At 39.3% G+C, this 14,022-nt stretch overlaps 1 protein-coding gene across 1 annotated transcript; it reads right to left on the reverse strand.

Moving 5' to 3' along the window:
- Positions 577 to 3,929, reverse strand: LOC109228963 (60S ribosomal protein L3). The gene is made up of 6 exons (XM_019394245.1): positions 3,840 to 3,929; positions 3,280 to 3,377; positions 2,581 to 2,691; positions 2,087 to 2,391; positions 1,317 to 1,726; positions 577 to 1,051 (listed from the first exon to the last, which is right to left on the reverse strand). The coding sequence occupies exons 2-6, from the start codon at positions 3,362 to 3,364 to the stop codon at positions 793 to 795; spliced, it is 1,170 nt and encodes a 389-aa protein (XP_019249790.1). The 5' UTR covers positions 3,365 to 3,377; positions 3,840 to 3,929; the 3' UTR covers positions 577 to 792.

The following is a 14,022-nucleotide window of genomic DNA, read 5'->3' on the forward strand; positions in this document are numbered from 1 at the left end:
ATGATAATACACTTTTTTAAGACATTTTTAAAATTAAAAAAAAAAATTGAAGAGACTTGAAGTTAGAAGTTACACATATTAGTCATGAATTTATCTCAAAAAATGAAACTTTTGCGGAGATGATTCATAGCCTGAGGCAGAGGTTTAAGTTCTTAAATGACAATAAGGTAGAAGAGGAATAAATAAGGTATTCATGAGAACGTCACAAATGGGTTGTATATCATCGAAATATTAGAACATGTCTAAATCAGATAATGAAATTTGATTTGTAGAGCCTGTGATTGTTACCTTGTCTTCTTCTCCTTACCAAAAGTAGTTGTATGTAAACTAAATTGAATAAAATGAAATATAGGATCTGATAGAACTGTGTGAAACGATCATGGGCAAGGAACGGAAGTGATGGCATTTCTTACCCTCGAAATGATTCATGAGAACACTCGTGGAGAGCTCTCTCAATTTATGCCCTTCTAAATCAGGATGGTGACTGATCCTCCATCCAAATTAATAAGAGAGGCAAGCGTAATAAAAATTATATCTTAATATGCATGGCTATTCTAGCAACACACACGAATGGCATAGAACCAAACCCACAAAGGTCTCAACTCTCACGTAATGATCATGCCTTTGAACCACAACAACAAAACTTTTGCATTACTAATATTCTCAACTAGAATCCTCAAGGCGACAGAAAGCTTTAAAATGTCAAAATTGTCTTCTGAAACACCCAATGAAAATAAAGAGTAACAGCAATAATAACTTTTGTTCCACCCAATGACTTGAATACTGAAACACTTAAGCCTTCAGCCGGCCATAGAATTTCTGCTTCTCTTGAGTGGTCTGGAAGCGACCATGTCCAAACTTTGAGGATGTGTCAATGAACTTCAACTTAATCTCCTCAAGAGCAACACGAGAGGTCTGGTTGAGCAGGGACTGACGAAGGGTTACAACCCTCTTCTTAGGACCAACACAACATCCCTTGATCAACAGGTAATCATCCTTCACCACACCATAATGGGGAAATCCACCCATGGGAGTAATGTCTTTCTCGGTCCTGTTAACATTAATGAGAAGTAATCACAATTCAGAAAAAGAGGACCAGTATAATCGAAGGTACAGCATATGGTAAAAAGCAGACAACCACGGGCAACATGCAGAATATAAGATATTTTCAGCATAAGGCAACAGCTTGACTAGTTTTTGAGCAATCGTACATGTGCAATTGCTCACGCAAAGCACTAGTTCACATGAGTAGAATATAGAGCAACTCCTTGTAGGAAAGGAGAAGCTTTAGCAGGAAAAAAGGCAAAGTTGCATACCTGTCAAAATCAGTTACGGCAGCATGGGACTCTTGGCCAGCCTTCCCTAGTTTGTAAACCTTCTTGTTCATCTCGGTACGGTGATGGTATCCATTTTGACCAGCACGGGCAACTGTGTAGGAAACTCTAGCAGGGTGCCAGGCACCAATACAAGCAACCTTACGCAGACCCCTGTGGGTTTTGCGAGGAAGACGTGTCACACCCCAACGAGTTACAACACCTTCATAACCCTTACCCTTGGTGACACCAATGATGTCAATCATCTCATCCTTCTGAAAAACAGCATCAACTGGAACCTGCTTCTCGAAGAAACCATATGCAAAGTCAACCTTCTGAGCAATTGTCCCACCATTCACCTGGATCTCCATCAAATGGGCTTTCTTCTGTTTCAGACCTTTCATCTTCCTTATCTGCCGGTTTTTCGGAAAAGGCAATCCCATTATGTCAAGTCTAGGTAAGCTTATCTTATTTGTTTACATATCTAAGACACTGAAAAATATTCAAAAACATTAATAAGGATTTGGAATGAGGTCTAAACCAAAATGACTTCAAACATAACCGGTGGAGAGACACCATATTATCTGCTGAGCCAATATAGGGATGGGATTGGAAGTCTGACACTACATCTTATCTACATGATTTGAAAATCAAAGTCTATCTAGAATACAGGTATTTTCACAGCACAGTTCTTGGGCACACGGCAAGACAGGAGTTTCTAGGCACACTAAAAGGAATAGCTGTTGTTGAAGATGATATTGGACTAAGAGTACCTGAGTGTGAGCCAAAACACGGATGACGCAAGCATACTTCTTCAATTTCTCCAGCTGTGTCTGGATATCCTTTTTCCCTTCATCAGTTTCATATTTCTTGGAGTATTTCAAGAAGGCCTTCTTCTTGGACTTGCACCAGTTCTTGTAGAACCTCCTCTTAAGCTCTTCACTGAGATGTTGAGCCCAGACAGTGTTCAGGCAACGAAGACCACGAGGTGTCTTCACATACCCAACAACACCAACAATCACCATTGGAGGTGTTTCAATGATGGTGACAGCTTCACATGTCTCTTTCTTGTGGAGTTCTGTAATCACCAGATGAATGTGAAAAAATAATAGCATAAAAAATTAAAGCGAAGTATCAACATGTCAACATGATACTGCTTCTTTATGAATCAGTTAATTTATCAAGCCAAAGATACTAATGAAGAACCGAGAAAGATATGGATTAAATCAAAACTGAAATGAAAATATATTAACAAAAGATAAATTACTTGATCCAGGTTTTTCAACATCTCTGACAATGTGAGTCATGCCAGCTTTGTAGCCAAGGAAGGCGGTTAGCTTGCAGGGCTTGCTTGGATCATCCTTTGGGAATGCCTTCACTGCAATAGTTTAAAAAGGATAAAAATGAGCATCTCTCACATAATTATGAGTGTGTTTAGGTATGATGAAAAATGCTCCAAACAAAATATTGTATTTCCATGTAAAACATATTCTTCAGGTGGAAACTGTTTACATGGCACAATAAGTATAAGTTAATTTTTAAGAAATAAATATGAATATCTCTTGAGATGGGATAACACACTAAGTGGTGTTTTAGTGATATATTACGAGTATTAAAGGTTTAGAACAGTGTTACATATTCATAGCGACGGATGCTCATCAATAACATCACGAGTAAACTGTTTTATTTATTTTCAGCAAGGAAAATGTTTTCAACGGTTTAAGATAACCAAATAATGGAAAATGATTTCATTGAGGAATATACTTTAGAAGCTATCTTACCATATGGCTACATAAATAGAGCAAAATTAATCCAGTAATAACCAGAGGATTTTGTTTATTGCAATATTTACATAACTAAACATATCTAAAGTTATAGTCAATGATCAAAGGGTCATTACAAAATAGACATTAATTCAGAATTATTAAAAATGCTTGTTGTAATAAGAGAAAGAATGTAATAATACCCTTTCCCCTGTGTCTGGCAGCACGCTTCCTGGGAAGAAATCCCAAAGAACCGTGTCTTGGATGCTCGAACTTCCTGTGAGACATTTTCTCCTCCTACCTGTAACCAATGATAACATTAATCAGCTTAAACTAATCAACGACTCACATTCTTCTATAAGCACAAACTGCCCCAAGGGAAAAAACCCACACACACGCATACATAATAAACACTCAGAAAACTTAAAAATGTACATAACAATCCGTAGTTAAATAGCATATAGGTAGGAGTATAACAACTTATTCTGAAAAAAACACGAATGCATTGATGAAATTTTCAACAAGTAGTTTCAGATTAAAATCTGTAGTTATCTTTCATTTGGTTCTATAATTAATTGGTACTACATAACAATTCATTCTGAAAACAATGTGAATGCATACATGAAAATTTCAGAACGCATTTTAACATTTACATACTTGTAACAGAGACAGTGATAGAATGAATAAAAACTAAGATATTAAGAAATGACGATGCATCAGTAGAAGTAATTAAGAGACGGAGGAAGTGGGAGAGGGAGAGAACCTGCAAGAGACGGCTACTGGGGAAATACGGGGCCTCGCTCAAAGTGTAAAACCCTAGTAAAATATGGATTTATATAATTGTCTATCGGAGTTAAATGGGCTGGATTTAGGCATCTGGATTCTAGCCCAGCTGAAGTTATTTGTTCGAGGGAATGTTACGGAAATGTTCAAAATAAGCCCAAACGTATCCATCTCTAGCTATTAATCACAGATTTATCAAAATTAACCGAATATATGCAAAAATAAAACCACCACATAAATAAGAATTCTTTATCTCCAAAAGCTACATGCAAAGATCTCATTCCATATTTTTAAGTGTGACCAGCAGCATTAGATGCAAGGCCAAAAGAAAATTTCATGGATGAAGTACTAAATAAGGTGACGAAACACAAAGAAAAAAATATATAAGATTCCAAAAAAACTAAACAAAAAGGGACATTTTTCAATGGGTGGTTGAAATCCATTGAAAATATATAAATAAGTCAATATACAAAATCTAAGAAAGATTTGAGGTGATTTAGACTAGTTTTTAGCCAAAAGTAGTAGTTGAAATCAAGTTTAAAATTTTCTCTACGATACGTGTATCAAACATGTTTCTCATATATATCTCACAATACAGGAATACATGGATGTACAAGAGATATACATTTGATACATATGCGATACATACATGATACACAGTGTGATACACATATCATCTTTTTGGGTGAAATTTAAAAATAGCCAGATTTACAACTGGTCGTTCAAAAATAGCTCAGTTTCAAAAGTAATCGAAATTTAACCACTTTTCATGTAAAGATAAATCTAAGCGAAAACACTGTTCAAAACCCGGAAAACAAGCCAGTATATTATGCTGGAGTTCCAGCATAAGTATACTTGAACTCCAACATATTATACTGGAGTTCCAGGATAAGTATGCTGGAACTCCAGCATAATATGATGGAGTGCATAAGTACACTAGAACTCCAGCATAATATATTGGAGTTCCAGCAAGTATACCGGTCCAGCATAATATACTGGAGTTTGGAGCACCGGTGCTCCAGTCTCTAGTATATTATACTAGAGCTAGCAAAGTATACCGGTCCAGCATAATATGCTGGAGTTCATACACAGGTGCATCGAACTCCAGTATATTATGCTGGACCGGTCTCTGTTGCAGCAAAATAGTGGCTATTTTTTATTGACTTGGTAAACGCTGGCTATTTTTGAACAACCAGTCCGAAAACTGGTTATACCGTGCTATTTTGACCATCTTTTTCAATGTTCATGTTTTACTTTGAATTTTCAATTCAAACCACCTCAAAACTCCACCAAATTATCCCATAATTGAATTTCAAACTCGTTACGATGTACCCAATTTATTTCAACAACACCCACTTAAAAAAAAAGTAAAAAATTGATATTTTTTGGGTACGAATAACCAATTGGTTAATTTTGAGAGCATTTGATTAATATTGATAGTATTTTTGAAAGTTGAATAATTTTTGTATTAATTTGCTTATAGGTTTACATAACTGGTAGTTTCTCTTTGTTTAAACACACACGTTCTATACAATTAGGCAGTATAACTTTTCGACCCAATGCATGTGATCCCGCCACCTTCTCGTCAAAAGACAATTCTTGTCATAAACCTACCAATAATCTCAAGTTCAAATCAATCACCTTATTAGTTTATTCCACGCATTAGAAACTATGTAAGGTCAAGAAATTTGACATTTTGGCACGAGAAAAAAATATTTGAGCGAGTAAATGAAAACCTGTATACGGGTGAAACCGGACCCATAAGACGGCCCCGTTTTCGATAAAATGAATTGTGTAAGGGACGTGATGGCAAGGAGCCGGAATCGAGGTAAGGGAGTCATCGAAACAAGTTTCGGGGGTACAACGCCCGCCCTCGAGAATATCGAGCCCATAACCCCGGATCGATCTAAATCCCGAAAGACTTCAAGGAACATTATCGTGTAATCGAACACGATTAACAAAAGGTCGTAATATCCGTGATCGGCCGGATATCACAGCGTGGATCTCGGCACGTATCGATGGAAAACCGCTGGTTAGTTAAATAGATGATTTTTTTACCTTTTATAGAATTGTACTTAGGTTAAACTTCACCTACTATATAAAGGGGAGTTTGTTTATTCATTTGACACATTTATAACACGCATACCAAGGCAACATACTATTATTTCTCCGTTATTGAAAGCTATTATTCTTGTTCATCAATGATGTCCATCGTGAGTCCGGATCGAGGATGGATATTTCATTGAGGCAGGAATCCTCCTCCTCAAGTGGTTTGATAATTTACTGTATCTTTATTTGTCTAATCTAATGCAATTAATCGTTTGTATTGAATAAACCCATGTATTGTTAAAATCACTTACAAATTTAATTGTTATCCATTTTTTAGGGTAAACAGTTTGGCGCCCACCGCAGGGCTAAGGATAACAATGCCTATTTGATACAAATTTTCACACCACACTCTACTTTACTCTTGCTCTTTGAGATCTTAATTTTAGGGAAACTTAAAGATGTCAAACCCTCAGTCTGCTCACCTAAACGTTGATGCTGAATCTGGCCACCACGGCGAGAAAAACAATATAGTGCCCAGCAATGAGGTTCACCCTGCTGACCCCACCGGAGTCTTGGTCGTAGATCCAATCGACGGCAACTCGCATGTGGCCATCGACGCTAACTTGCCCGCCGACCCAAAAAACAGTATTCGCGGGGGAGCCAGGGATACGCACGGTGGTGAAGGCGATGGGATCAACTTGCGGTGATCTTCGAAATTCTACAGGCTCAACGGGCAGCGATAGCCCAGTTGCAGAACCAAAGCCGTGCTCCCAGTAGAGTTAAGCCCGAGCCGTCCCGGGAAACTATTCACAGAAATGAACCAGTCACAGAAAGGCCAAATGAAGTTGAATTAGGGACCAACCCCGAGATAGTAAAGATGCTCGAGAAATTGACAAAACAGGTAGAATCGGGAGAAAAGAAAATCGAAGCTAATGACAAAAAGATGGAGACCTACAACTCCAGGGTCGACCAAATCCCAGGAGCACCATCGATACTAAAAGGCCTGGATTTCAAGAAGTTTGTTCAGAAACTTTTCCCTCCGAGCGCAACTCCGAAGCCCGATCCCAAAGAAGTTTTGCATGCCTGAAATTCCTAAGTATAACAGAACAACTGACCCGAATGAACATGTGACCTCCTACACGTGCGCCATCAAGGGGAACGACATAGAAGATGATGAGATCGAATCTGTCATGCTAAAAAGTTCGGAGAGACCTTGTCAAAGGAAAATGACATGGTATCACAACTTACCCCCCCCCCCTCCCAATTTTATTGACTCATTTGCTATGTTTACATATGCCTTTGTAATGCCTGAGCCATCCAGGTCGAGACCAGAAAGTCATACCTTTTCAAGGTAAAGTAGAGAGATAACGAGATGCGCAGGGAGTTTGTTTCAAGGTTTCAAATGGAACGGATGGATTTGCCACCGGTGGCAGACGTTGGGCCGTTCAGGACTTCACCCAATGACTCAATACTCGAAGCTTGTTGGCTTTACAATAGTTAAAGCAAAATCTGATAGAGTATCTGGCAGTATCTTGGGCCGACGTCCATAACCGATACCAATAAAAAATCAGGGTCGAAGATGATCAGCTTGGGCCCCTTCGGGGTCCGTTTACCCCTTCAGAGCTAGTGACCGATCCAAAAGAGACATTGATCGTGAACCAAGATCAAATAGAGACCGATACCAACCATATAATGGAGACTAGAGAGGTAATGGGTCCGGACACAACCCTGTGAGGAGTGAGAGAAGGAGTGATCGAGGTTATAATAATCGAGGCTCATGAGCAAGAACGGTTTTGACAGACCCTTCAGGCCTAAGGAAGCACCGAGGTTATTAGAGTACAACTTCAACATCGATGATGCTGCCATCATATCTGCCACTGGACGCATCAAAGACTCCAAGTGGCCTCGACATTTATTGTTCAATCCTACCCAAAGGGACCCTAACCTGATGTGTAAGTATCATGGCACTCACGGCCACAGAACTGAAGACTGCCAACAATTGAGAGAGCAAGTAGCTCGGTTATTCAACAACGGACACCTCCGAGAGTTCCTGAGCGATCAAGCCAAGAATCATTTCAGGAATAGGGATTCCAATAGGCAGATCGAGCAGGAGAACCTCAACACATCATTAACATGATCATCGGTGAAGTCGACGTCCCCTAGGGACCAATGTTAAAGCGCACCAAAGTGTTCATCACAAGGGAAAAATGGACTCGAGATTACGTGGCAGAGGGAACCGTTTCCCTCAATGATGAGAATGCTGAAGGCAACGTACGACCACACAATAATGCACTGGTAATATCTGTACTCATAAATAAATATCGAGTTAAGCATGTGTTAATTGATCCAGGTAGCTCGGCCAATATCATCAGATCGAGGTTCGTAGAGTAGCTGGGTCTACAAGACCAAATTGTGCCTGTAGTCCGAGTTCTAAATAGATTCCACATGGCATGTGAGACCACCAAATGGGAGATAACCCTGACGGTGAATACCGCCAAAACCATTCAGGAAACAAAGTTCTACGTGATCGAAGGAGATATGATATACAATGCTCTGTTCGAGCCATGGATTCATATCAGGAGGGTAGTGCCCTCGACAGTACACCAGGCGTGGAAATTCCCAACACCAGGAGAGGTTAAAACTGTTTACGGAGAATACCGGCCACAGAGGAGATATTCGCGGTCGATGAGGTGGTCCTAATATCTGCACTATCGACACCAAAGAATCCAAGTCGATCACCAAGGAAGAAACCAAATAGCAATCACCGATGTCGGTCATGGCCGAGCCGGAAATGCAGGGGACGGGCGAGGATGACGACTACGGTGTTCCCAGGTCTTTCATAGCCCTCGACGATTCGGATGCCACCAAATCGATGGTCGAGGAACTGGAGCAAGTCATATTAATCGAGCACCTGCTCGGTCGTAAGGTATACCCGGGCATGGGGTTAAGTCCCGAGCTCAGGAAAAAACTCATTAAATTCCTTATAGCTAACAGAGATTGTTTCGCTTGGTCCTGTGAGCACGTGATTTTTTTCCCTATATGAATTACTCCCACAAATTCAAAATAGAATAATTTCTTTCAGTGATTGCAATTTTGTGGATTTTCGTGGCATTTTCTGTTAATTGTTTGCATTTTTGCTTGTGCATTTTAATTAGTGAGAAAATACAAAAAAAAATGTTGCATTTGCATTTTAGGATTTAACTTTACATTTTTGAATTAAGTAGTAAATTAGTTATTTAATAAGAATTGGAAAAATCACAAAAAATTGGTTATTTTTGCACTTTTAATTTTAATCTTTGAATTTTGGTAGTTTCCGTTTAATTTGGTTTTAATTAGTTGCAGTAAGTTTTAGTTGTAGTAATTTGAAAATAATTTGACTAGGAATTAATTTAGGTGTTATTTTTAGTTTTAATTTAAAAGAATTAAAAAAAATGAAAACAAAAGAAATGAGAGTGCGGATTTTTGGGCTGAATCCTTTTGTTTTTCTGGCCCAGTTCGAATTCTTCTTGATTTTCCCCAGCCCAATCATTAAACCTTCGCCCCAGTCCAGCCCAAACTTCCCAACCCAGTCCATTTCCTTTCATTAACCAAACGACGTCGTATTGCTCCCCAATTGATCTCAACCGTCGAGGTTGATTGATCCAACGGACGAGAAGCTAGGACTCTTAGGTATAAAAGTGTCTGAACGCTCCCCCTACCCCCCTCTCATCGTCTCCACACCCTCATCAGAGACCCTCCGTCTCCGCCGTCTGCCGCCGCCGAAAATCGCCTACGGCGGCGGCAAGTCTCCAATCACCACCAAATTAACACCACTTGACCGCTTTCCTCTCCTCGTTCCAAATCCATGCCCCATCTCCCTCAAATCTCACCCACACTGTTCGAATAATCGAAACCCTAGCGCCGCCTCTGCCATGATCAACACCATGTAATCCCTTTCACATCCACATTCCAAATCTCAACCCCGTTTGGTCTGAACCCTAAATTCCATAGCCCAATCCGTTCATCTCTCAAGGTCTTTCAGCGTTCAGAGTCCGTTTGATCCTGAAATAATGTCGTTTGTTGGTTCTTGGCCAAGAACAAGCATACGACATTGTTTAAGGATCAAATAAAAGATCAGTCCTGAGTTCAAGCCAAGCCGGTTAGCCTCCTACTTCTTTTGTTTTATTTTTCCGTCTTCTTAGAGTCTGTTCGACTTTTTTTCTTCTTTTTTCTCCCTGGTTACCTAAGCTAATTTGGATAGGTTATTTTTTAGTTAGGATTGATTGGCCTATTTGATTCACTTGTTAAACAGTTTAATCAATTGCTGAGTTCATCATTGTTTCCTTCACCAGTCGAGTCCAATAGGTTTTAGTTCGTTAATTCGTTTTAAGTTAATCTCTGCTTCATTTAGGTCTTGCTTGCTTTCTGAATAATTCCGTTTAATTTCTTATTCTTGTTAGTATTTCAAGCAGACTCAAAGGCAATCCTCATTTGTTTAATTTTTATCCTCTTGGATTTTATCTTTATCAAAGTCAAATTAACAATCAGCTACGGTTAAATTGTTTGTGGTAGGGCCTGGGTAAGAATTTGGTTTTTGATATTCATATTGGTTTAGTTGGAATCAGCTTGGGCTCTTGGAGTCAGTTATGACCCAATTCTAAGATGTCCAGTTGTTTGAGCCCAAGTCTGTTGGGTAGCTCAAGTAATTTCAGAGGCATTTGAGGGTAATTTAGGAAATAGAGTTTAGAGAATCTTTGTGTAACAGAAAGAGAAGCTTCTAGGGTGGGGTTGGATTTGAATTTTCAGGATTTGGGTAGTAGAACTCGGGGAACAAGCTAAGAATTCAGGGACCCCTAAGCTAAAACAAGAACTAAGAAGGGGGGCCAAGGGAAATAAGTGATCCTGAAGGGTGCCCTATTTTGCTGGCCTATAAAGCCTTGCATTCTTGCCTTTAAAGGGAAGACTAGAAGAAGAAGAAAAAATACAAAAAGAGGTTGCTACTGTTCCATCGGATTTCAGGTCTGAACTTTGAAAGTTTTTCATCTCTGAATCAATTTTGGTTTTCACCTTTTGTCCGGGCTTTGAAATGGCTTGGAAGCTAGTTAGTGATTTCAGATTTGGGTGTCTGGTTGTTTGGAGTTGGTATCAGTCGTCATTTCAGTATGGTGATTGTCTTCTAATTCTGAGTGTTATAGTTAGTAACTAGAATTGGATTGTTTTCGAGTTTAGTTTGTATTATTGTAGTAATGAGGTCGTTAAACATGGTTGTCAAGTCAGAATCTGGTGTTTATAACAAAATAGCATAGCAGTACTATCTCACTGACTTGTGATGTTAGTTTTATTAATTCAGGATAATTTGAAATGGATTCAAAGCATGAAAATGGTTAATAATTAGTATGTTCTGCGCAGATTTGGTCCCTGTGGTTGGAATGGTCATTATGTGAGTGTGATCATATTTTAAACATTTTTGAAGTTGAATTCTAATTAGTTTTTTAGCCTTCAGTAATGGTATGTTCAATTTGTTTGATCTTGCAATGATAAATTTACCGGGATATGGGCCTCTTGGGCCTTTCTTTACTTGTTGTCATTTTGGGGTTCTTCAGTTCCATCTCTCGTTGGAATTGGGTTCATATGGACCCCAGGCCTAACGTTAGGAGCCCTGATTTGCTCTATGCAGTTAGCTAAGCTCAATAAATCACGTTAGCCTTTAAATAAATCACGTCTGAACAATTGGAAGTTGTGCTTCTTTTATTCTTATTAACCAGTTGGGCTCACTCTCAGGCCCAAGTTTGAAGGCCCCGTGAATGGACTTGGGACTCCCCTTGTCTTTGTTGAATCCCGTTTGCCATTAACCGTTCATGTTGACCAAGCCCCCCTCCTTTATTAATTAATCCTTTTTCTATCTTTCAGTTCCCGAACTCGTTTAGTACTAATTGGTTGGACTTTTAATTAGTTGGAGGTGAGCCGCAGAAGATAACAAATAGTTTATGGCCCTCCGAGCTTTTAGCTTAAATATCCTTTAAAATAGAATCGAGGTGCGCCGCGCCAAATAAAATCACAAATGCGTGGCCCTCTTTAATTATACCTTTAAAATCTTTAGAACACGGGGCGTGCCATTTAGCGAATTTTCATGGCCCTCGCAAAGTGCAAACGCGTAGTTGCTTTAGGTGCGTGTTTAATAATATTACTTTCCTAAATTCGGGTGCGCATTTATGTGACCCAAATCCAAATCTCAACGATGTTAAGATATGTCAAAAACCACGGGTGCATTTATGTGACGTGGTTCGAGACGTGTTTTAACGACGTTGCAATTCTCTTTAAAAATAATAATAAAAGAGGCTAAAAGTTAAAATTTGCACATAGGTTCATAATTGTTTAAAATCAGATAATTTAAGCCGAATATGACAGTTGAGTGACCGTGCTAGAACCACGGAACCCGGGAATGCCTAACACCTTCTCCCGGGTTAACAGAATTCCTTACTCGGATTTCTGGTTCGCGGACTGTTAAACAGAGTCATTATTTTCCTCGATTCGGGATTCAACCAGTGACTTGGGACACCATAAATCTCCCAAGTGGCGACTCTGAATCTTCTAATAATAAATCCCGTTTCGATTGTCCTTTAATTGGAAAAACTCCTTTATTATACCTCTTCCGGGGGATGTAGTGAAAAAAGGAGGTGTGACAGCTGTGGCGACTCTACTGGGGACATGAACCCAGAACTTTTGATTCAGGGTTCAAGAATTCGAGCTTAGAATAATTGTTGTATTTGGCTTTGTTTATTATCTGATATTTTTACATGTTGGGCTTAATGTGCAAAATGATGCTTTTACCGCTTTGATATTATTTGAACTGTACATATAAACTGTTACGAAACCCTTCTCTTCTTATCTTCGGGGATGTGCTCGCTGGTCGAGACTCCCTATTCTGTTAGTGTCATACCTTGAAATAAGAAAGAGGCTCGGACAAGTTACTAAGCCGGATGATCTTTCGGGTCCCCGGTACGTAGCCCCCTCCTCGACTCAAGTTGTCCGCTTGGGTACACAGTCTAGAACATATACACAGGTTTTGAACCTAGAATAACTCAGCCTCGTGCCGGATCCCTAGTAGGAACGCTTATCTGCATCATGTGCATTTTGACTTAGGGGACTCAACACAGGGGTTGGGTCCGTCTAGGACAGGTGTACCCAGAATAGTGGACCATCCTGATGCATCCTACTTGTGCATTTATCTGTTTTGGATTTGCATGCTGACCGACTTTTAAATGAAAAGGGAGAGTTTGGGAAAGAAAATAGCGGTGTGAGGGTTGAGAGAGGTAATTACCCGTTTTGAAAAAAAACCAATGTCCAAGTGGTACTGAAACTCTGCCGATTTTTTTAGAAAAATGAAAATGAAAAGGTTTTGTTTAACTTTTATTTGCCCGAACTACGCCAGTTTGATTCTCACAGGGTGTAAGATACGTAGGCAACCCTCATCGGGTCCAACTTCCCTCTTTGCAAAACTAGCCCAAAAAGAACAAAATTTTATGGTAAATAAGTAAGGTGATGCCATTCTTGTCAAAAATAGCCGAATGTCCTTAAAAGGGCGCCGGAAGGCTGTTTTTGCAAGAACAACCACCTTTGGTCATTTTTAAATTTTTGGCCGGTTAGCGAACACAACCTTAAAATCTTCTTCCTCGAGGTGCTGAAAGGCCGTATTGGCAAAGCCGGGTATTTTTATGAAATTTTTAAAAAAATAGTGATAACTTTTTTGAGTCAAAATGAGTCTTAATTTTCCTCCTGTTAGTTTCCCTTTTGAGCCTGGTTGTTTTTATGGTAAAAATTCGGTAGGATGGGTCGTTGTAATCAAAATATTTTATTTTTATCTGAAAATCCCAAAATATTTTGTTATTTATTTTTCATTTACCCCAGAACTACGCTCGGTCTGATTCATGCGGGGTTATGATACGTAGGCAATCTCCATAGGATTCGACCGTAACCAAGAGAAAGAAAAAGAGTGATAAAAAAAAGAAGAAAAATAAAAAGAAAAAGGAAAAAAAGGGAAAAGAAAGAGAGGAAAAACAAGAGAGAAAAAGAAAAAAAGAGAGAAAGAAAACAAGAAACCGTGAGAAGGAAGCAACGGCAAAATAAGAGAGGGA

The sequence above is a fragment of the Nicotiana attenuata genome, chromosome 1 (assembly GCF_001879085.1).
Source record: "Nicotiana attenuata strain UT chromosome 1, NIATTr2, whole genome shotgun sequence".
Classification (NCBI taxonomy): domain Eukaryota; kingdom Viridiplantae; phylum Streptophyta; class Magnoliopsida; order Solanales; family Solanaceae; genus Nicotiana; species Nicotiana attenuata.

Coding starts and splice junctions, on each gene's coding strand:
- LOC109228963 (XM_019394245.1), bottom strand. CDS start 3,364: ATGTCTCACAGGAAGTTCGAGCATCCAAGACACGGTTCTTTGGGATTT. Junction 2,692..3,279: donor TGCCAGACACAGGGGAAAGG/GTATTATTACAT, acceptor AAACTATTGCAG/TGAAGGCATTCCCAAAGGAT. Junction 1,727..2,086: donor GTGTTTTGGCTCACACTCAG/GTACTCTTAGTC, acceptor AAAAACCGGCAG/ATAAGGAAGATGAAAGGTCT.